The 22,714-nt window shown below is 49.0% G+C and overlaps 2 protein-coding genes across 2 annotated transcripts; both read right to left on the bottom strand.

The window, feature by feature from the left end:
• Positions 1-300: 300 nt before the first annotated feature.
• On the bottom strand, positions 301-1,869 carry LOC150028749 (uncharacterized). Its single transcript, XM_090300093.1, has 2 exons — positions 1,267-1,869; positions 301-834 (listed from the first exon to the last, which is right to left on the bottom strand). The coding sequence occupies exons 1-2, from the start codon at positions 1,867-1,869 to the stop codon at positions 301-303; spliced, it is 1,137 nt and encodes a 378-aa protein (XP_090156219.1).
• An 8,683-nt stretch (positions 1,870-10,552) lies between these two features.
• LOC137839193 (uncharacterized) lies at positions 10,553-11,281 on the bottom strand. The gene has a single exon (XM_068648318.1). It carries the CDS (start codon positions 11,279-11,281, stop codon positions 10,553-10,555), a length of 729 nt encoding a protein of 242 aa, XP_068504419.1.
• Positions 11,282-22,714: the final 11,433 nt, after the last annotated feature.

Here is a 22,714-nt window from a genome sequence, read left to right on the forward strand (position 1 = left end):
AGAGGCGTACCATAAGGCACTGTCGTTCTTCCTCGAGGTGTCTAAACATCAAGGCAAGGGGTTCGTTTCTTATTGAACCGTGTTGTCCGCTCTTGGTGCCCACGCTCGAGGAGGAGGTGCCCCGAAGGAGGCTGCCACTCCTTCTCGAGGTGTCTAAACACCAGAGCGACGACGTTCTCCCCTGCATTGTATAGAAACTCAGGAATAATTGAAAATGTATTTTTTATTGGGTGACCTCGTTAAAAAACCTTTGTAAGGGAAAAAGAATGTCCCCTTAAACTGTATACAATGCAAGAGTTTTTAACTGAAATAAACCTTGAGGTTGACTGCATTCAAAGTACGAGGAATGGGGCCTCCCTCCAAGGTTTCAAGCCTGCATGCCCCGTTTCCAAGGACTTCAGTCACCCTAAAGGGGCCAGTACACTTGGGGGATAGCTTGTTCTCCAATTGGTATGGGTGAGCCTTCCGCATTACCAGGTTAACGACTTTGAACTGTCCGGGCTTTAACTTGGAACTGTGCTTATGCTCCACCCTTCTCTTTACTGCTTCAGCGTTCATCCACGCCTCTTCTCTTACTTCGTCCAACAGGTCCAGGTTCACCCTTCTTTCTTCATTAGACTCTTCGACCACGAAACTTTGAAACTGTGGCGAGCTTTCCTGAATCTCTACTGGGATCATCGCGTCTGACCCGTACACCAAGCTGAAAGGTGTCTCTACAGTGGTTGACTGAGGCGTGGTGTGGTAAGCCCACACTATTCTAGGAACCTCCTCCTCCCAGGTCCCTTTAGCTTTCTCGAGCCTTCTCTTCAGACCCCTGAGCAGGGCAGACTCTACCTGCCCATTTTTCTGGGGGTGCTCAACCCATGCAAACACCTGCTTTATCCTGACCTCTATACACAGCTTGCCCAGCTGCTGGCTTGCGAACTGTGTACTGTTGTCAGAGACAAGGCGCCTCGGCATGCCAAAGCGACATACCATATTCTTCCATACGAAGTGTTGTACCTTGTGGGCTGTAATCTGCGCTATCGGCTCAGCCTCGATCCACTTCGTGAAGTATTCGATGACCACTACCAGATACTTCATCTACCTTATCGCTAAAGGGATGGGCCCCAGAATGTCGATTCCCCATGTGTGAAAAGGCCATGGGCTATAAATCGACCTCAACTCTTCTGGCGGCGCCTTATGCCAATCAGCGTGTTGCTGACACTGCTTACACCGCTGGGCGTGCCTTATGCAATCTTCTCTCATCGTGGGCCAGTAATAAACCGCACGGACAGCCTTCAACGCCAAGGAGCGTCCTCCCACATGGTTGTCGCAAACTCCCTCATAGAGCTCTGCCATTATACGTGTGCACTGCTCTCCACTTACGCACACCAAGATTGGGTGAGTGAAACCATGCCTGAACAGCTCCCCATCTAGAAGGCTGTACTTGGCAGAATTTATTTTTATCTTTTTGCCCTCCTCGGGCTCCAATGGGAGTATCCCATCAGCTAGGTAGCGCATATAGGGCGTCATCCATGTGTCCCCTTCTTCAACTACACATACCTGCATAGGATCACCCTCTCCCACCGAGACCGGATAAGCAGTTACACTGGGCGTCCTCAGCGTTTCTTGAGTCAACGACCGATGACTCCTCGCCTTTCCCCTAACCGTACTGATATGATGGACGTCCACCATATTATCAGCGACAAACGTCCGTGGTGTTTTGAGGGTCTCCTGTATCACTGTCCTCTGCATTCCCCCCTTGCCCGAACTGGCCAACTTGGCGAGTAGGGCAGCACGGGCATTCTGCTCCCTTGGGACGTGCACCAGCTCAAACACCGTGAACGCCTTCCTCAAGACTTGGACGTACTCCAGGTACGCGGCCATCTATGGGTCCTTGGCCTGGTACTCCCCGGTGACTTGACCCGTAACTAGATGGGAATCACTCTTTACCAGCAGACTACGTGCCCCCATCTCTTTGGCTAAGAGCATTCCAGATATGAGGGCTTTATATTCCGCCTGGTTGTTGCTTGCCTTGAAAGCAAACCTTAGGGCCTGCTCAATCAGCAGCCCGTTCGACCCTTCCAAGATTACACCAGCTCCACTCCCCTACTGATTGGAGGACCCATCCACTGAGAGCACCAATCTAAAGCTGACCTCCTCTTCCGACCGTGTACCTCCTGAGGAGAGCTCTACCACAAAATCCGCGTACACCTGGCCTTTGATGGGGCCTCGGGGCTCATACTGAACGTTGAACTCCAAGAGCTCCATCACCCAATGCACCATTTTTCCTGTCACGCCCGACTTCTACAACACCTTCTGGATAGGTAAGTCCGTCATTACCACCACCGTCAAGCTCTGAAAATAATGACGAAGCCTCCTGGACGAGAACACCACGGTCAGGGTTGCCTTCTCCAGGGCCTGGTACCTCACCTTTGGCCCCTGTAGTACCTTGCTCAGAAAGTATATTGGCTTTTGCATCTGGTCCTGCTCTTGAACGAGGACTGAGCTAATCGGCCGCTCCGTCACGGCAAAATACAACCGGAGAGGCACGCCCAGCTGTTGCTGGCATAGCACGGGAGGAGCGGCCAGATACTCCTTTAGCTTGAGGAATGCCTCCTCACATTCCGCGGTCCACACGAACCGGCTGTTTCTCCTTAAACACTGGAAGTAGGGGTGACCCTTGTCCCCTCCAACGGATACAAATCTAGACAGGGCGGCCATCCGCCCTGTTAGCTGCTGCACTTCTTTTACCGAGGCAGGGCTTCTCATGGCAAGGATTGTTGCACACTTCTCTGGGTTTGCCTATATCCCACGCTCGGTGAGTAGGAAACCTAAGAACTTCCCCGCCTCAACCCCGAACATGCACTTTTCAGGGTTTAACTTCAAATGGTACTTCGCTACTGTAGCAAATAACTCTTCCAGGTCAGCTACGTGCTGGCCCCTCTCCTGCGAAGTCACCACCATATCATCTAACATGGGTGCAAGGACCCTGTCCATCAGCCTCTGGTAGGTGGCTCCTACATTCTTTAGACCGAACGACATCAGTGTATAACAGTAACAAGATGTCTCGGTCATAAACATCGTCTTGCTCTCGTCTCTAGGGTGCATCTTGATCTGATTATACCCTGAGAACGCGTCCAGGAAATTGAGCATCCTACAACCCGAGGCGTTTTCCACCAAGGCGTTAATACTAGGTAGGGGGTACGAGTCCTTAGGGCACGCCTTGTTCAGATTAGTGAAATCTACGCACATTCTCCACTTCTCATTAGCCTTCTTTACTAAGACCACGTTCGCCAACCACTCAGGGTATTGAATTTCCCTGATGTGGCCGACGTTCAACAACTTCTTCGTCTCTTCTAGGATGACCAGACGCCTCTCTTCGTTGAACTTTCTTCTTCTCTGGCGGACGAGCCTGACCTTAGGGTCCATAGTGAGGCGATGGCAAAAGAAGTTTGGGTCTATACCTGACATGTCCGAGGCGGACCATGTGAAAGCGTCTAGGTGACGTGCTATCACCTCAGCCACTCGGTCTTGTTCTGCTTGGTCCAATGATTGACCCAGTTTAAACGTCTTGCCACCAATCTGCCTTTCCACCACGTTCCCAACTGGCTTGGGTCGCCTTTCCCGAGCGCTTTTTGCACGAGCAACTCCTGCGCGGTTATCTTTGATAGGTGGGCGCTCCACCACCATGAATAACCCCCTCTTGGCCTTGAGACTGTTCTCATAGCATCTCTTAGCCTCCTGTTGGTCGGACTTGATCACTATCACCTTCCCACTTAGGGCTGGCAACTTCATCTTCATGTGGCGCGTCGATGCCACCGCCCTTAACCTGTTCAGAGTTGGTCTTCCCAACAAGATATTATAGGCCGAATGTGCATTAACCACTAGATACCTTATATTCTTCGTGCGGGATGCAAAGCCATCTGTAAAGGTGGTCCTCAGCTCCAAAAACCCTCGCACTTCCACCTGATCTCCCACAAATCCGTACAAACACCCTGTGTAAGGTCTGAGTTGGTCAGGAGACAACTGCAACTTGTTAAAGGTGGACCAGAACATTACATCCGTTGAATTGCCCTAGTCCACTAACACCCTATGCACCTTTCTCCCTGCAGTTACCACCGAAATCACCACAGGGTCTTTATCATGTGGAATGATGACGCGAACGTCGAGCACGTCCTCCACCACCTGCGCTTCTACCGACATCACCGAACGTGTATACCTCTTGCGCTAAGAGGCAGTACATCCTCCTCCGGAGAATCCACCTGAGATCGTATGGATCTCCCCATGAACAGGCATCTCGTGCCCCTGATCTTCTCCTCACGTTGCTGGGGTCCCAGTCTCTTGTGACTTTGCCAGGTAGTCATTCAGAAACCCACTCTTCACCAACTCATCCAACTGATGCCCCAACACCAAGTAGTTGCGTATGGGGTGACCGAACGCCTGGTGAAACTTGCACCATGCATCCTTGTGGGGTCCCAACACCTTGTTAGTCTTCGCTGGGATCTTCGGCCTTTCTGCTATGTTGGGCACGATTATGAGATCTTTCAGCTCCACCACGAAACTGTGCCTTACAGGCTTATTCTTTCTCACACGCCCCTTATCCTAGGGCTTCCTAGACTCATAGGGTTGCTTCATCCCCTGGCTCTTCTTGCCCGTTGCAGCTTCATGCACCCTCATAGGCTGCGCACGCGCCGGCGCGCGTGGGGACAACACAGGCGCGCTTTTTATTCACTTCACCTTCTGCTGCGATGTGCGCCACCGCACAACGCCTAATCTCAGCAAAGGTCTTGGGGCGACTCCTGATGAAGGATTCACTGAAAGGGCCTGGACAAATCCCTTTCCTAAATGCATGAACCATCATTGTCTCATCCTTGGTGTTGACCTTCACCACCTGTGCCCCGAAACGATTCACGAACTCCTTCAGCGTCTCCCCCTGATAGTACCTCACATTAAAGAGGTTGTGAGAATTGGGTGGGGGAGCGCGATTTGCGATATACTGCTCCCTGAACAATTGCGACAGCTGCACAAATAAGGTCACGTGGTCGTCTGAGAGACTGATGAACCAGTCCATCGCCGTCCCTACCAATGTGCTCATGAACAACTTGCACCTCACGACCTCAGAACCGCCAACCAGCATCATCTGTGTATGAAACGCGGTGAGGTGAGCCTCTGGATCTTCCATACCAATGAACGTAGCTTTCGGCCCTACGAATGTGGATGGTATCATTGCATCCATAATTGCCTACGAAAAAGGCATTGGGAGCTCTCTAGGAGGCGTAACGCATTTTGGTTCCTCTGCTTCGCGACCCCCTACCTGGTTTCGCAGTCCACACCGCAACTCCTCATTGGTGCGGTGCAACTCCTCATTTCTTGCTCACGACGCAGCCATGTTCATCTGGATACGCTCCTACTCAGCCTTCGACGCCGCCATCGGCTCTTGGAGGCCTTGCATCATCTCCATAACCTGTTGCAGAGTCAAACCTTCACTTCCAACTGGTGCAGTGGAGCTTTGCCTCGTATTCCTCATTCTTGAACGTTTATTGATGAATCTTGAACTTTCTTGCGGTTGGGACAAATGTTTTAGAACGGGCCCCACGGTGGGCGCCAAATGTTCCCGCCGGTTGACCTAACGTCTTCGTGCGTTTCTGTTGACTTCGCTTTCAAGAACCCTTCACTCCCACGTTCCTTTCCTCCGATGGAATCACCTGAAAACAGAGAAACAAAGGGTGCCCTCGCGGCCGTTTGCACTCCGATGGTCAAGTCAGTCTATGGGCAATGAACACCAAACTCAAACTCTCAGGTCACTGTGTGTTCTCTCTCTCACACTGTTCTTCTCTCAGAAATGCGTAACATGCACTAATGAAAGCGTAGTGTGTTCTGTAAAATATAAAAAACGTACCTGATTATGTCTGTTGTTGTCCGTATATACCTTTCAGTGTTCTTGCCCTTCTGTTTATCTGTGACTTAAGCATCTTGTAGGCCCGTCTTAGCGCCACTAGCACCCAGACTTAGGGTCATCCAGTGTGTAAGACTGCCCTGCCAAAGTGAAACTGGCACGGGATGACTGCTTGGATGCCAACTCATGCACCCAATCTATGAGTCATCCGCCCTGGGAGTTCCCTGCCTTACTCGCGTACCATGCATGCAGATCACCCTCTGGGACGTGACCCTTACGAGTCGTCTCTATCCCAGTGGCTCTTTAACGGTGGTGCGTACTACCGCGTCCCTACACCCCATGCACAAATCCCTCGTGATCTGGGCCTCTCCCTACTAGTAACTGGAGTGTGGCTTGAAAACCACCTTTCTTTGTCCATCTTCACTGTTGAGGTGCCAAGGCCCGAGGACTCCACGCCCTGCCTTGGTGCCGTCCCCTCCTCGGCCACCCTTACCCGTGAGTTTAAGGAGACTCCTTCCTATCCTGCTGTACTTTCCAGTGGACCCACCTTTGGGGTCCCATCATGTTGACTTTGCTCAACGCCCGAGGACCGGACGGTACAATTTTCTACGTAACACTTCAAGGAAGGAGGTTCCTTTAGTTTTAACGAACCATGTTCTTCTTCGCCTAGGTGAACTTACACCAGAGGGGCTTATTGGGAAAACCAAACTATCTCTACTTCTCTGTGTATCACTTCGAGGGAAGAGGTTCTTTTATCTTAGCGAACCATGCCATTCTTGAGCTTGGTGAACTTACGCAAGAGGGAGGTCCCCTCGGGGACCATACTACTTCCGTTCTTGACTTATCACCACAAGGGAGAGGTTCGTTTATTTCGACGAACCGTACTATTCTCGGGCTTGGTGAACTTACGCAAGAGGGAGGCCCACTCGGGGAACCATACTACTTCCGCTCTTGACTTATCACTATAAGGGAGAGGTTCGTTTATATGCAATGTACTTTTAACTGAATAACTTTTATTCGGGTGACCTCGTTAAAAAACCCTCTTAAGAGAAAAATAGTGTCCCCTTAATCGTGTATAAGGTCAAGATTTAACTAAAATAAAACTTCAGGTTGGTCGCATTCCAAGTGCGAGGGATCGCGCCGCCTTCTAAAGTCTCGAGCTTGTATGCTCCATTCCCAAGGGCCTCTGTTATTCTGAAAGGACAGGTCCACTTGGGAGATAACTTGTTTTCTAACTGGTACAGGTGGACCTTCCTCATCACCAGGTCGGCGACCTGAAACTGCCGAGGTCTCAGCTTGGAGTTGTACTTGTACTCCACCCTCATTTTCGAGGCTTCCGCTTTAATCCTCGCTTCTTCCCTCACTTCATCTAGTAGGTCCAAGTTCACCTTTCTTTCCTCGTTTGACTCCTCGACCATGAAGTTCTGGAAACGTGGTGAGTTCTCCTGGATTTCTACTGGGATTATAGCGTCCGAGCCATACACCAAGCTAAACGGTGTTTCCTTGGTCGTGGACTGAGAGGTAATGTGGTAGGACCACACGATTCTGGGAACTTCTTCTGCCCAGGTCCCTTTGGCTTTGTCTAACCTTCTTTTCAGACCTCGGAGCAGAACTCGGTTGGCCGACTCGACCTGTCCGTTCGTTTGGGGGTGTTCTACTGATGCAAATACTTGTTTTATTCCCAGCTCCGTACATAGCTTGCCCAATTGCTGGCTTGCAAACTGGGTACCATTATCGGACACTAACCTCTTCGGGATTCCGAAGCGGCACTGGATCTTGTGGGACGTGATCTGCGCTATTGGTTCGGCCTCGATCCACTTCGTGAAATATTCTATTGCAACCACGAGGTACTTCATCTGTCATACCGCCAATGGGAAGGGCCTTAGGATATCGATTCCTCATATATGGAATGGCCATGGGCTGTATATTGATCTCAACTCCTCTGGGGGCACTTTGTGCCAATCAGCGTGTTGTTGGGACTGCTTGCATCGTTGGGCGTATCTCGTGCAATCCTCCCTCATGGTTGGCCAGTAATAACCTGCACGGATGGCTTTTGACGAGAGAGATCAGTCGCTGATGTGGCTATCGGATATTCCTTCGTGTAGTTCTGCCATGATGTGCGTGCATTGCTCACCGTCCACACATACTAGTATGGGATGGGTGAATCGGTGCCTGAATAGTTTTCTTGATTTTTCGGGCTTTTGCGGGATCTAACGGGAGTACTTCATCTACCAAGTAGCGCTGGTAGGCCGTCATCCAAGTTTCTCCTGATTCGACCTGGTGAACTTGCGACACTATCTCTTCAGCAACCGGATACCTGCTTATTCTGGGTGTTTTCATTGTCTTCTGCTTTAACGATCGATGACTCCTCTTCGTCCCTTCCGATGTGCTAACGTGTTGGATTTCTTCCATATTGTTTGTGGTAGTTAGAGGTGTCTTCAGGGTTTCCTGAATCACCGTCCTCTGCCTGCCCCCTTGCTCGAACTAGCGAGTTTCGCAAGCAAGTTAGCTCGGGTATTTTGTTCTCTGGGTACATGGACTAACTCAAACACTTCGAACGAATCTTTTAGCACCTGGGCATATTCTAAATATGCGGCCATATGAGGGTCTTTAGCTTGGTATTCCCCCGTTACCTGGCCTGTAACTAACAAAGAATCACTTTTTGCCAACAATCCCCTTGCTCCCATCTCTTTTGCCAGCAGCATTCCCGCGATTAGGGCCTCATACTTCGTCTGGTTGTTGTTAGCCTTGAAAGCGAAACGTAGGGCTTGCTCGATCAACAACCCATCCGGACCCTCCAAAATAACACCTGCTCCACTACCTTGTTGGTTTGAGGAACCGTCTACCGAGAGTACCCACTTGAAATCTACCCCTTCCTAATGTGTGGCTGCTGAGGAGAGTTATACTACAAAGTCAGCATAGATCTGGCCCTTGATGGGGCCCCTAGGTTCATAACGTATGTCAAATTCAGACAGTTCCACCGCCCATCGCGCCATCCTTCTCCCCACATCTGGTTTTTGCAAGACTTTGCAGATTGGAAGGTCCGTCATTACTATCACGGTCAAAATCTAGAAGTAGTGGCAGAGCCTTTTTCCTGAAAATACCACTGCTAGGGCTGCCTTTTCCAAGGCCTGGTATCTTACCTCCGACCGCTGCAACACCGTACTGACGAGGTATTTTTTGTCTTTGTACCCGATCTTGCTTCTGTAATAGGACTGAACTGATCGTCTTTTCTGTAACTGCTAAATATAAACGGAGTGGGGTACCTAACTCTGGCTTGCACAATACCGGAGGGCTGGCTAGGTACTTCTTCAATTTTACGAATGCCTCCTCACATTCACGGGTCCAAACAAACCTGTTGTTCCTTCTCAGGCACTGGAAATAAGGGTGACCCTTGTCCCCCTCCCGTGACACGAACCTGGATAGAGTGCCCATGCACCCTGTCAACTGCTGCACCTCTTTCACTGAGATCGGGCTTCTCATATATATTATGGCAGCACACTTCTCGGGGTTCGCCTTGATTTCTCGTTTAGTGAGCAGGAAACCCAAGAATTCCCCTACCTCCACTCCGAACACACACTTCTCCGGGTTCAACTTCAGCCTGTATTTCGCTATTGTAGTGAATAGTTCTCCCAAGTCAGGTACGTGTTGTTCCCTCTGTTGGGAGGTGACCACCATGTCATCTACGTACGCTTGAACATTCTGCCCCAACATTGGCGCTAGTACTCTGTCCATTAGTCGTTGGTTGGTGGCCCCTGCATTCTTTAGCCCAAAGGGCATGGCTTTATAACAATAACAAGATGACCCGGTCATGAGCGCGGTCTTGCACTCATCCCTGGGGTGCATCATGATCTGATTGAAGCTAGAGAAAGCATCCAGGAAACTGAGTAACCTGCACCTAGAGGCACTATCTACCAAAGCATCGATGTTGGGCAGCGGGTAAGAATCCTTTAGGCAGGCTTTGTTGAGATCCGTGAAATCTACACACATCCTCCACTTCCCATTTGCTTTCTTTACTAGCACCACGTTGGCTAGCCATTCGGGGTAATGGATTTCCCTGATGTGGCCAGCCTTCAACAGTTTCTCTGTTTCCTCCCGTATGACTTGACGCTTCTCTTCGTTGAACTTTTGTCTTCTCTGCCGGACAGGTCGGACGTTGGGGTCCATAGTGAGGCGATGACACAGGAAATCAGGGTCAATACCGGGCATGTCGGCGGCGGACCATGCGAAGGCGTCGAGGTGTCGTATTATGACACCGACGACTTGCTTCTGCGACTCCTTGCTTAGAGATTGCCCGAGTTTAAACATCTTCCTTCCGATCTCCCTTTCCACCACACCTCCAGCGGGTTCGGGCCGGTTCTCTCAGATGATCTATTCACGGGTCACTCTGTCTTCCCTCGGCGGTCTGGTCGTAACAGAGAACACTCCTCCTTTCGTCTTGAGGCTGTTCTCATAACACTTCTTAGCCTCCCTTTGGTCAGACGCGATAGTGGTCATTGGTCCCTCGAGGGAGGGCAATTTCACCTTCATGTGCCTCGTGGAGGGAACTGCCCCCATCCTGTTCAAGGCTGGTCTTCCCAACAATATGTTGTCAGCCGATGGTGCGTTGACGACAAGGTACCTGATGGTAGTAGTGTGTGAAGATGTGTTGTCTGTGAACGTTGTCCTTAGTTAAATATATCCGCGAACCTCCACCTCGTTTCCTGCAAAGCCATACAAATATCTGATGTAGGGCTTTAATTGGTTCATGGACAACTGCAAGCGGTTGAAGGTTGTCAAGAACATAACATCGGTTGAACTTCCTTGATCTACAAGGACACGGCGCACCCTTCTCCCGGCGGTAACTAGAGAAATTACCATCGGATCATTATCGTGAGGTATGACGTCTCGGAGGTTGGCTTTTGTGAAGACGAGGTCGACATCGGGGACCAGATTCGCCTGTAGTACTTCTGCTGTCGTCGCCCCTTGTGCATACCTTCTCCGCTGGGAGGCGGTGCATCCTCCTCCTGAAAATCCTCCTGATATAGTGTTTACCTCTCCGTGAATAGGCACCTCGTGCCCCTGATCCGCTCCCGCAGCCACCAACATCTGATCGTCTGGTGCTTCTTGAAGGTAATCCTTCAAGAAACCGCTCTTTACTAACTCATCTAATTGATGCGCCAAGGCCAAGCAATTTCGTATGTAGTGGTCATTTGCTTGGTGGAATTCGCACCAAGTGTTCTTGTTGGGCCCCATCTTCCTATCAGTCTTCGTCGGTACCATCAATCTCGCCGCTATGTTAGGGATGGCAATCAACTCCTTGAGCTCCACTCGGAAGTTATGCTTTGGGGGAGGATCCCTTCGCGTGCGTGCCCCCCTCTGGGCGCGCTCGTAGAGCTTTTCTGCCCCTTTCTTCTCCATTGTCGCTTCGTGGACCCTCATAGGCTGAGGTCGGGTGACTTCTCATGGTCGAACAGGGGCAACGAGACCATGCTTCTGCGTTACTAGATCATCTGCGGCAATGTGTGCTAACGCTCGGCGCCGAATCTCCGTGAACGTCTTCGGGTAAACCCTTAGCAATGATTCGCTGAAGGGCCCAAGTAACATTCCTTTGACAAAGGCATGAACTATCATGGCCTCATTGGTGGGCTTCATTCAAACCACTTGAATCCCGAACCTATTCAGGTAGTCCATCATGGATACCCCCTGGTACTGCTTGACATCAAAAACATCGTAAGAAAGCCGGGCGGGGGCCTTGTTTATAAGGTACTGTTCCCTGAACAACGTGGCAAACTGATCAAAACTAGTGACGTGTTTGTCGGGAAGGCTGATGAACCACTCTAGCGCCGCGCCTGATAGCGTGCTCATAAGCATCTTACAATAAATGTCATCAGATCCCCCGGTGAGCATCATTTAGGTGTGGAATGCCGTGAGGTAGGCCTTTGGGTCCTTTACTCCTGTGAAGGAGACTTTCGGACCTAAAGACGTTGTTGGTAAAGCAGCATTCATGATCGCTCGCGAAAATGGCATGGGTCGTGCCCTCAGTGGTACTGGTGGTGCACGTTCGTCTGCCATGCACTCTCCTACATGTTGTAAGTCCCTTCGCAGTTCCTCATTTGCCCTGTGCAATTCTGCGTTGTCCGCTCGGGAAGCTACTACTTCTGCTTGGAGAGCGCGCATCGTATCCAAGATTTATTGTGTGGTCACATTGTCCCCCCCGGAGGGTGCCCTTCCCGCGGATCCAACAGCTGCTTGTCTCATACTCCTCATATTGTTGGTAAAAACTCCTAATGTAACTGTGAGTGGGACCTTGTTTTAACGGGCCCCACGATGGGCGCCAAACGTTTTCGCCGGTTGACTCTAACGGCTGCTTTGGCCCTTCTATCTTCGCCTGGGAACCGTGCCTTCTTCGGTTAAGAAACCTCTTCACCTGAAAAGACAAAAGGGGCACCCTAGCGGCCGTTTGTACTCCGATGCTCAAGTCAGTATTAGGGCAAAGAAACACCAAGTGTGTATATTAGCTCCAATCTTAGAAACTGCGTACCTTACTAGGGTTTGGGCACCCTTTATATAGGCTGAAACTAGGGTTTACCTTTGTGTAGTTACCGTTATCTAGGGTTCCTTGGAGGATGTCCCTACGCTGCTATTTAGGTAATCTTAGCGTATCTGGCGCATGGAACCTTCCTTAACTGGAGTGCAATATATAATCAGAGTGGTCGCTTGGGTACCAACTTGTGCACTTATTCTCTAGCGCCATCTGCTTCGTGGGTGCCCTAAGTATTCACGTGCCATGCGTGCAGCTTCTTTGGGAACCCTAACCCTAATGGGCTTTAACGCCTCCCAGGATTATCCACACGTGTTGCGCCTTCATGCGTCACAAATTACCTACATGGATTCCTCGTCCCTTAGGTTTCCCACATACCTCTTGTCTTTAACTGTTATCTTAGCAAAACTCTAGGGCCCACCTTACGAGGCCCTCTATATTGTCTTGACGACCGATGTCTGATTTTCTCCCTCTACTAGCGAGGTCCGATCTCGATCTCCAACATCGGGCTTCGGGGGTAGTACCAAAGACTAACCAAACCCCAAGTAGGTGGGTCTGGGGCCCATCTCATGTGGCTCCCTTCCATTACCGATCATCAGTGTGCAATGTCTAAGGTTAGCCTCTGAGTCGATGACCGATGACTGGTCGAGACAGGTTGAAAACTGTTTTGGTTGGTTGACTTGCTGTCAAACCAAAACAAACGATTGTTTCGTGCAATCAATTGATTGTTTGTTTGAAAATCCTAACAGAATCTGTTTTGTTAGTGGAGTGTGCTTTAAATGATTTTCAAACTGAATGCGCTCCTGTTTTAAATGCTTTGACCAATATTTGAAAGCTATAAATAGTTTGTTAATGTTTTATAACAAACAAGAAAAGAGAAAAACAAATTTGATTTTTTCAGAGATTGCTTTCAAGATTTGATATTTCATTATTCAACTTTGGTTTTCTCAAGAGAGAGTGGAATAGGATTACATATGTATTGATTTCAGTTCATTTTGTAACAAGTGTAATTCGTTATGAATACTTTGTAAATTCTGGTGTTGTAAAGCCAAGAAGGGTTGTGTGCTCTTGAGGTTGTCAAGATCAACATTCTTGGTGTGTGCTGAGCCAAAGGAAGTGTATTTCTTGAGGGGATCAAGGTCACTTCTTTGGTGGTTTTTGTGTGTAATCTGTAATTGATTGCTTAGTGGATTGCCCAGTGGATTCTGGGGATTTGATGTAGCTCTTGGTTTAAGAATGGACCAGTATAAACTGTTTGCGTATCTCTTTCTTCCCTTAAACTCATTTAAATTCAGTTATTGTTGTTTTGCTGGTATAAACAACCGATTGTTTCGAAGAAACAACCGATTGTTTTTCTGGTGCTTTGCTGTTTTGTGCTTTGTTTCTTAGCTAACTGAATTCCTAATCTGGTTTCTTGCAAAGAATTTCATTCTAGCTTAAAAAAGTTTTCGAAAACCCCCTTTAAACAATTCACCCTTCCTCTCGTTTAAGGCCATACATTCTAACATGGGTGTCGCGACACCCTCACACTCTGCCACTGATGGCCATGCCCCATCCTTTAGGGACAACCCTCCCAGTGCCTCTTCTCCTTGCGAACTCGTCGCACTTGAAGGAGGAGGGGAGAACACTCCTGAAGGTAGCCAAGTGCCTCCTGCCCCTAAGCTCCCAACCATTCTCCAACAAGTCCTTAAATGCTTCCAAATAAGGAGGCAGTGAAGGCCTTAGGTGGGGACTTGCTGTGGGATCGTGTGGGCCAAAGCCTCGGGGAGTTCCTCGTCAACTCCAGTGTCTTCGTGAGCCAAGTGGAGGCGAACATGATGGAGGAACTAGCTCTCCAAACCCATATCTTCTCCAAGCGTGAAGTTTCCCTAATAGCCTCTGTCAATCGGAGAAAGAGACCAAGAAGCTTATCTTTGATAAGTCTCAGGAGGCCCTTCAGCTGGAGGCAAAGATCCTACCTCTTCGCAACAAAGTGATTGATTTGGAGGAGAAGGTAGAGGGGGCACAGGCAAAGATGGCCAAACTGGAGGAGAGGGCTACCCAATAAGAGGTTCAACTTGGCCGCGTGGAGGGCGAACTTGCTCAAAAGATAGAGCTCTTCAATCAGACCGAAGCGGAGCTTACCAATGATGTTGCCGACATGTATGGTGTTGGGTTCGAGGATGCCATTGCTCAGGTTGCCTGCGTGCATCCTGAGATGGATCATTCCCCCTTTGCGGTGTTGATGCGGGTCGTTGATGGGCAGCTCATGCCCAGGATCTAGTTCTCTTCACTTGTAATAATTTACTGCTTTGTGAACATTATGTAATCTTGCACATTTATGTTGCACACTTATGCCTTATTCGTGTAACTTTTCTTTCCTTACCTTGGTTACCATTTGATTACCTTGGTAAGCTTTGCTAACAACGTCTTCGACATAGGTTCACCCCTTAGGTACCACACTTCATCCTGCCTGATTTACCTACTTACAACCTTTATTGTCTTTGAGGCACCGACGATATCTGCGTAAACCCCTAGCTGGTCTTATTTTTCATACGAGGATAAGAGGAATCCGTACTAACTGTTGACCCTTTCCTTGTAAGACATAGGAAAGGTCTTCTCGTCGATTACACCCTCACCGCTTCAAGTTGAAGACATGCTTTACTGGCGGTACTGGTGAACCATGTCGTTCTTCGTCCTTTGCTCTGCGATCAAGGGGAATGTTCGTTTACTGATCCCTCCCTATCTATACAAAGTTTAGGTGAGGACCTTTAACTAGCGAACCATACAAATCGTCATTGGCTTTTTCACTCAAAGGGGGAGGTGTTCTCTGGGAACCTTCCTTTCCCAGTCTTGAGACTACTAACCCAAGTGAACGGTTCGTAACTGACCTCGTCCTCGCCCAAGGGAAAGGGAGGATTTAACTGGTGAACCATATTGTTCAACCTTGGCGTTTTCACTCAAGAGGGAGGTGTTCTCTGCGAACCTTCCTTTCCCAGTCTTGAGACTTCTAACCCAAGTGAATGGCTCGTAACTGACCTCGTCCTCGCTCAAGGGCAAGGGAGGATTTAACTGGTGAACCATACTGTTCAACCTTGGCGTTTACACTCAAGGGGGAGGTGTTCTCTGCGAACCTTCCTTTCCCGGTCTTGAGACTTCTAACCCAAGTGAATGGCTCGTAATTGACCCCGTCCTCAAAAGGGCAAGGGAGGATTTAACTGGTGAACCATACTGTTCAACCTTGGCGTTTTCACTCAAGGGGGAGGTGTTCTCTACTAACCTTCCTTTCCCGGTCTTGAGACTTCTAACCTAAGTGAATGGTTCGTAACTGCACTGCACAAAATACTTGAGAATATACTTCAACTTTATTGGGTGACCTCATTAAAAAACCCTTGTAAGGGAAAAAGAGTGTCCCTTAAAAACTGTGTACAATGCAATAGTTCAACTGAAGTAAAATTTAAGGTTGGTCGCATTCCATGTACGAGGAATCGCCCCACCTTCTAAAGTCTCAAGCCTATATGCTCCGTTCCCAAGGGCCTCTGTCACCCTAAAGGGACCAGTCCATTTGGGAGACAACTTATTCTCCAGCTGATATGGGTGGGCCTTTCGCATCACCAGGTCGGCGACCTGAAACTGCTGAGGTCTCAGCTTGGAGCTGTGCTTGTACTCCACCCTTCTCTTCAAGGCTTCAACTTTGATTCTTGCTTCCTCCCTTACCTCGTCTAGTAGGTCCAGGTTCACCTTTCTCTCTTCTTTGGACTCTTTAGCCACGAAGTTCTAAAAACGTGGCGAGTTCTCCTGGATCTCTACAGGAATCATCGCGTTTGAACCATACACCAAGCTGAAGGGTGTTTCCTTGGTGGTGGACTGAGGAGTAGTGTGGTAAGCCCACACAATTCTAGGAACTTCTTCTACCCAGGTCCCTTTGGCCTTCTCCAGCCTTCTCTTCAGACCCCTCAGCAGAACTCGGTTGGCAGACCCAACCTGCCCATTCGTCTGTGGGTGTTCGACTGATGCAAACACCTGCTTTATCCCAAGTTCTGTACACAACTTTCCCAGCTGTTGGCTTGCAAACTGGGTGCCATTGTCGGAAACCAACCGTTTTGGGACTCCAAAGCGGCAAACTATATTTTTCCACATGAAGTGTTGAATCTTGTGGGATGTAATCTGCACTATTGGCTCAGCCTCTATCCACTTTGTGAAATACTCTATGGCAACCATGAGGTACTTCATCTGCCGTACCGCCAAAGGGAATGGCCCCAGAATATCGATTCCCGAAGTATGGAACGACCAAGGGCAATAAATCGATCTGAGCTCTTCTGGTGGCGCCTTGTGCCAATCAGTGTGTTACTGACATTATTTGCACTGTTGTGTGTACCTCGTGCAGTCTTCCCTTATGGTTGGCCAATAGTATCCCGTACAAATGGCCTTTGATGCAAGAGATCGGCCACCTAAATGACTCCCGCATATCCCTTCATGGAGTTCTGCCATTATTCGCGTGCATTGCTCGCCACTTACACATACCAAAATAGGGTGGGTAAACCCGTGTCTGAACAATTCCCCGTCAATGAGGGTGTATTTGCTCAAATTTTTCTTTATTTTTCTTGCCTCTGTGCGTTCCAGCGGAGTATCCCATAAGCCAAGTAACGCTTGTAGGGCATCATCCAGGTTTCTCCTCTTTCAACCAGGCAGACCTGCAACGACTCTTCCCCAAAAACTAGATATGTGCTTATCCTGGGCGTTTTCAACGTCTCCTGAGTCAATGACCGATGACTTTTCTTCCTCCCTTCCGACGTGCTAACCTGATGGACCTCTACCAAATTATCTGTAGTGAAGGTTCGAGGTGTCCTCAGGGTTTCCTGGATGACTATCCTCTGTCTGCCCCCCTTGCTCGAACTAGCGAGCTTTGGTAGTAAGTCAGCTCGGGCATTCTGTTCTCTAGGGACATGTACCAACTCGAACACCACAAATGATTTCTTTAAGATTTGGACATATTCTAGATAAGCGGCCATTTGAGGGTCTTTGGCCCGGTACTCTCCTGTTACTTGGCCCATGACTAGCAGGGAGTCACTCTTCGCTAGCAAACTCTGCGCACCCATCTCCTTGGCTAACAATATTCCAACGATCAAAGCCTCATACTCTGCCTAGTTGTTACTGGCCTTGAAAGCGAAACGCAGGGCCTGCTCAATCAATAGCCCATTTGGCCCTTCCAGGATGACGGCAGCCCCGCTACCTTGTTGGTTAGAGGAACCATCTACAGAGAGCACCCATCGGAAGTCAAACTCTTCGTGGTGCTTGTCTGCCGAGGAGAGCTCTACCACGAAGTCAGCATAAACCTGGCTTTTGATAGGGCCTCTAGGCTCGTACTGCGCACCCAACGCACCATTCTTCCTGCAACGTCTGGCTTCTGTAAGACCTTGTGAATGGGAAGGTCTGTCATCACTACCACGGTAAAGCTCTGAAAGTAGTGGCGAAGTCTTCTCGCTAAGAACACTACTGCCAGAGCTACCTTCTCTAGGGCCTAGTATCTCAACTCGAACCCTTGCAATACTTTGCTCACAAAGTAGATCGACTTCTGTATCTGGTCATGTTCCTGCACGAGGACCGAACTGATCGCCCGATCAGTGACCGCAAAGTATAGGCGAAGTGGGGTACCCAGCAGTGGCTTGCATAACACTGGTGGACTGGCTAAGTACTCCTTCAGCTTGAAGAACGCCTCTTCACACTCTCTAGTCCATACAAACCTACTGTTCCTCCTCAGGCACTAGAAGTAGGGGTGACCTTTGTCCCCTCCAGCTGATACGAATATGGACAGAGCGACCATCTGTCGTGTTAACTGCTGCACCTCCCTACTGAGATCGGGCTTCTCACTGCGAGGATCGCAGCGTATTTCTCGGGGTTCGCCTCTATCCCACGCTCAGTGAGTAGGAAGCCTAAGAACTTGCCTTCTTCCACCCCAAACACACACTTCTCAAGGTTTAACTTCAATCTGTATTTAGTTATTGTTGTAAATAGCTCTTCTAAATCAGCGACGTGCTGATCCTTCACCAGTGAGGTCACCACCATATCATCCATAGAGGCTTGCACATTTCGCCCTATCATGGGCGCAAGTACCCTGTCCATCAACCTCTGGTAGGTGGCACCTGCGTTCTTCGGCCCAAAGGGCATCACCATGTAACAATAACAAGACAGTTCTATCATGAACGCCGTCTTGCACTCGTCCTTGGGATGCATCTTGATCTAGTTGTACCTAGAAAAGGCATCTAGGAAGCTGGGCAATCTGCAACCAGAGGCACTGTCTACCAAAGCATCAATACTTGGCAGCGGGTAGGAGTCCTTCGAGCAGGCCTTGTTGAGGTTTGTGAAGTCTACGCACATTCTCCACTTCCCATTGGCCTTCTTCACCAGCACCATGTTTGCCAGCTATTCTGGCTACTGAATCTCCTTGATGTGGTCGGCGCTCAGCAACTTCCGCATTTCCTCTTTGATTACCTGCCGCCTTTCCTTGTTGAACTTTCTTCTCCTCTGGAGAACAGGTTGAACCTGGGGGTCCATTGTAAGACGATGACACAGGAAGTCGGGGTCTATGTCAGGCATGTCTGAGGCAGACCACGCGAAGGCATCCAAGTGTCGTGTTATGACTTCGGCAATCTGGTCCTGGGTCCCTTGGCCTAAAGACTTGCCAAGCTTAAACATTTTGCCACCGATCTCCCTCTTTAGGACGTCTTCGACTAGTTCGGGTCATCTTTCCTGGGCGATCTCTGCGCGGGTGATCCCCCTTCACCTGGGGGCTGGGTGGTAACAATGAACACTCATCTCTTTGTTTTGAGGCTATTCTCGTAGCACTTCTTAGCCTCCTTCTAATCTGATCAGATGGTGATCACTGTCCCCCACAAGGAAGGTAGTTTCATCTTCATGTGCCTCGTCGAGGCTATCGCTCCCAGCCTGTTCAAGGCAGGTATGCCCAACAGTATGTTGTAAGCTGAGGGAGCGTTAACAACAAGGTACCTGATGTTTTCTGTGCAGGAAGTTATTCCATCCGTGAAGGTGGTCCTCAGCTCTGGGTGTCCACACACTTCTACCTGGTCTCCATCAAATCCATACAAGCAGCCGGTGTAAGGCCTCAACTGGTCTGGAGACAACTGCAGCTTGTTGAAGGTCGAGCAGAACATCACATTGGTCGGGCTTCCTTGGTCCACTACGACGCGGTGCACCTTCCTTCCCACTGTTACTACCGAAACTACCACTGGGTCATTGTCGTGGGGGACGACGTTCTGGAGGTCAGCCTTTGTGAAGATGAGGTCGATGTTAGGAGCTTGGTCTGCCTCTTGCATCTCTACCGTCATCACCACTCATGCATATTTCTTCCGCTGAGAAGCAGTGCATCCTCCTCCTGAGAAACCCCCTGAAATGGTGTGGATCTCACCATGAACAGGCATCTCGTGCCCCTGATCACCCCCTGGGGCTGCCAACGCCTGAACCCCTTGCGGCTCTTGCAAGTAGTCCTTCTGGAAGTTGTTCTTCACCAGTTCGTCCAACTGGTGTCCTAGTGACAAGCAGTTGTGTATGGGGTGGCCATACGCTTGGTGCAACTCACACCAAGCGTTTTTGCTGGGCTTCAATCTCTTATCAGTCTTCGGGGGCATCTTCAATCTCTCCGTTACTTTGGGAATAACGATAAGCTCCTTCAACTCTACTAGAAAGTTGTGCCTAGGGGGCACATCTTCCCTCGTGCACCCCCTAGTCTGGGGCTTCCTAGCCTCGTAGGGTTGCTGCTTCCCTTGGGCCTTTTTCTTTGTCGTCATCTCATGTACCCTCATGGGCTGAGGTCGACTTGGTCCTCGTGGTCGGGCAGGGGCAATGCTTCCGCGCTTCTCAGTGAGTTCCCCTTCTACGAAAATATGAGCTACCGCTCAACGCTTGATCTCACAAAAGGTTTAGGGGTGACACTTGATGAGCGAATCACTGAAGGGTCCTGACAAGATTCCCTTCCTGAAAGCGTGCACCGTCATATCCTCGTCCTTGGTGTGCAGCTACACCACTTGTGCCCCAAATCTGTTGAGGAAGTCTTTCAAGGATTCTCCCTGGTACTGCCTTACGTCAAAAAGATCGTTAGGGACTGGCGGGGGAGCACGATTAACGATGTATTGCTCCCTGACAAGCGTAGAAAACTGCGCAAACGTCGTTATGTGTCCATCAGGGAGGCTGACAAACCAGTCTAGCATTGTTCATGTCAGTGTGCTCATGAACAACTTGCAATGCACGACGTCAAAACCTCCCGACAACATCATCTGGGTGTGGAAGGCCGTGAGATAAGCCTCTGGGTCTTTTTACACCCGTAAAGGTGGCCTTAGGACCTACGAAGGTGGCTGGTATCACGGCGTCCATGATCGCTTGCGAGAATGGCATAGGGAGAGCCTTGGGTGGTGTAGGTGGGACTCGCTCATCCACTACGCGTTCCCCTGCCTGCTGTAAATTCCTACTCGCCCTAGAGGCCGTTTGCACTCCGACGCTTAAGTCAATACTGAGGCAGAGAAATAGTATGTGTGTGTAATAATTTTAATCTCAGAAAATGCATACCTTGTGGGTTTTTTTACCACCCTTTATATAGCCTAGGGTTTCTTCTGTTCCGTTACCCGCATTTAGGTTTTCTAGAGGAATGCTCTCGCACCACTATTACCCAATCTTGGTGTAATCTAGCACATAAGGCTCCCCTTATTGGAGTGCAATGACTAACAAAATGGCCGCCTGGGTACCAACTTGATATGATTCCACTAGCAAAGTAGAGATGATTCTTTGACATTTTATGGAATCAACTTGAGTTGGAGAATGAATAAGCACTTTTAATAGAATTGGATCAATGTTCTATGTTTCAAGAACTCCCCAAAACTTGCACCAAACACCAAACTCACATGGAAGATCCATCTATTGCCAATTGAACCGATTAAAATGTGTAAAAAAAGCAAATGAAATGAATAGAATGCTTCAAAAATTGAATTGAACCGAACAAATCAAGCTAGAACAGAAATGAATCGAACATAAAGTAAAAAGGAAACAAAACACCGAATAGGAAGAAGCTAAGACATGATTACTAGTTCGTAAAGCATGAAAAATGAAATGAAAGATGAAGGAGAGAAGAACTTATGAAGATGGAGAGCTTGGTTAATGGTCACGCCACTTGAAGTGTGTAGGCTCCAAGATAAGTGAGCAAATGCCACCACTTGAGAGAACCAAGGAACTCAAGATAAGACAAGGTGTAGGAGAAGACAAAGTTCTCACAATTCTCTCTCAATTTGAGTAGAGTTTCTCTATAGCCAAATTCCAATATGAATTGTGAAGGACCTAAGCCCTCCTTTTATAGGAGCAAGGGCCGGTCATATACAAGCTTATTCTAGAAGCTACCTACTCCTACAAACACGCCCCCTACTAAGCTCACTCCTCAAGCTCACGCTCCTACTAAGCTCACGCTCCTACTAAGCTCACACCCCCCAAGCTTCTATATTTTCCTAAACTAAGGCCTAGAGATGCTTTTACAAAGGAGGTGTCTAATGTTTCCCTCTAAGCACCTTTTATTACACAAGAAACTATAAAAAGAGAAAACAACCTCCCACTATTTCCTAATGCCTTGAACTTGCTCCTTGTAAGCCTATGAGGTGGGCTAATGACTCCTTGAGTGTCTAACACTTGAGCCTTTACATCTTTTTGTCCTTGATTATTGGCCTTCATTTCGTCTTGATCTTGATCTCCATCACAACTTGTGCACCAAATCTCTGGGGCCATCTAATCTGGGGGTGCCCTATGTATTAACGTGCCATGCATGCAGCTTCCCTTGGAAACCCTAACCTTAACGGGCCTCAGTGCCTTCCAGGACTTTTTACTTGTTTCGTGCCCAAATGCATTATCCACACCACACGTATGGGTACTTCGTGATTTAGGACTTTCCTCTTACCTCTAGGCGTTTTACTCATAATTGATGTGTTTCCTGGGGCCCACCTTTCATAGCCCAATTTAGCTGTTCAGACCACTGATGCCCGATGTCACATTGGCCTTACTCTGTTGTCGAGGATCGATGTCTGATAACTCATCGATCTTCCTTTGTTGTTGGAGTTCGATACATTCAACTCATAACGTCTGAGGGACCCAGCTTACGTGCCCCCCTTCCGCTATCAGGCACTGGTGTGCGATGCCTGAGGTCAGTCACTGGAGTCGTTGACCGAGAACTGGTCAATACACTCTCCTATTGAAAAGTTTATGAGAACTTGTTTGTTAACCATGATTTCACCTTCGGCACTAAGCCATTGTAATTTATAGGGCTTGGTATGAGAGATAGT

The sequence above is a fragment of the Phaseolus vulgaris genome, chromosome 3, assembly GCF_051622355.1.
Source record: "Phaseolus vulgaris cultivar YP4 chromosome 3, ASM5162235v1, whole genome shotgun sequence".
In the NCBI taxonomy this organism is placed as follows: Eukaryota; Viridiplantae; Streptophyta; class Magnoliopsida; order Fabales; family Fabaceae; genus Phaseolus; species Phaseolus vulgaris.

What these genes read in the sequence shown, in the direction of transcription:
- LOC150028749 (XM_090300093.1), bottom strand. Translation starts at nt 1,869, where the DNA reads ATGGCCGCGTACCTGGAGTACGTCCAAGTCTTGAGGAAGGCGTTCACG. An exon ending in CGTTGAAGGCTGTCCGTGCG is followed by an intron (nt 835 to 1,266) that starts GTTTATTACTGG and finishes AAAAATGGGCAG; the next exon opens with GTAGAGTCTGCCCTGCTCAG.
- LOC137839193 (XM_068648318.1), bottom strand. Translation starts at nt 11,281, where the DNA reads ATGGAGAAGAAAGGGGCAGAAAAGCTCTACGAGCGCGCCCAGAGGGGG.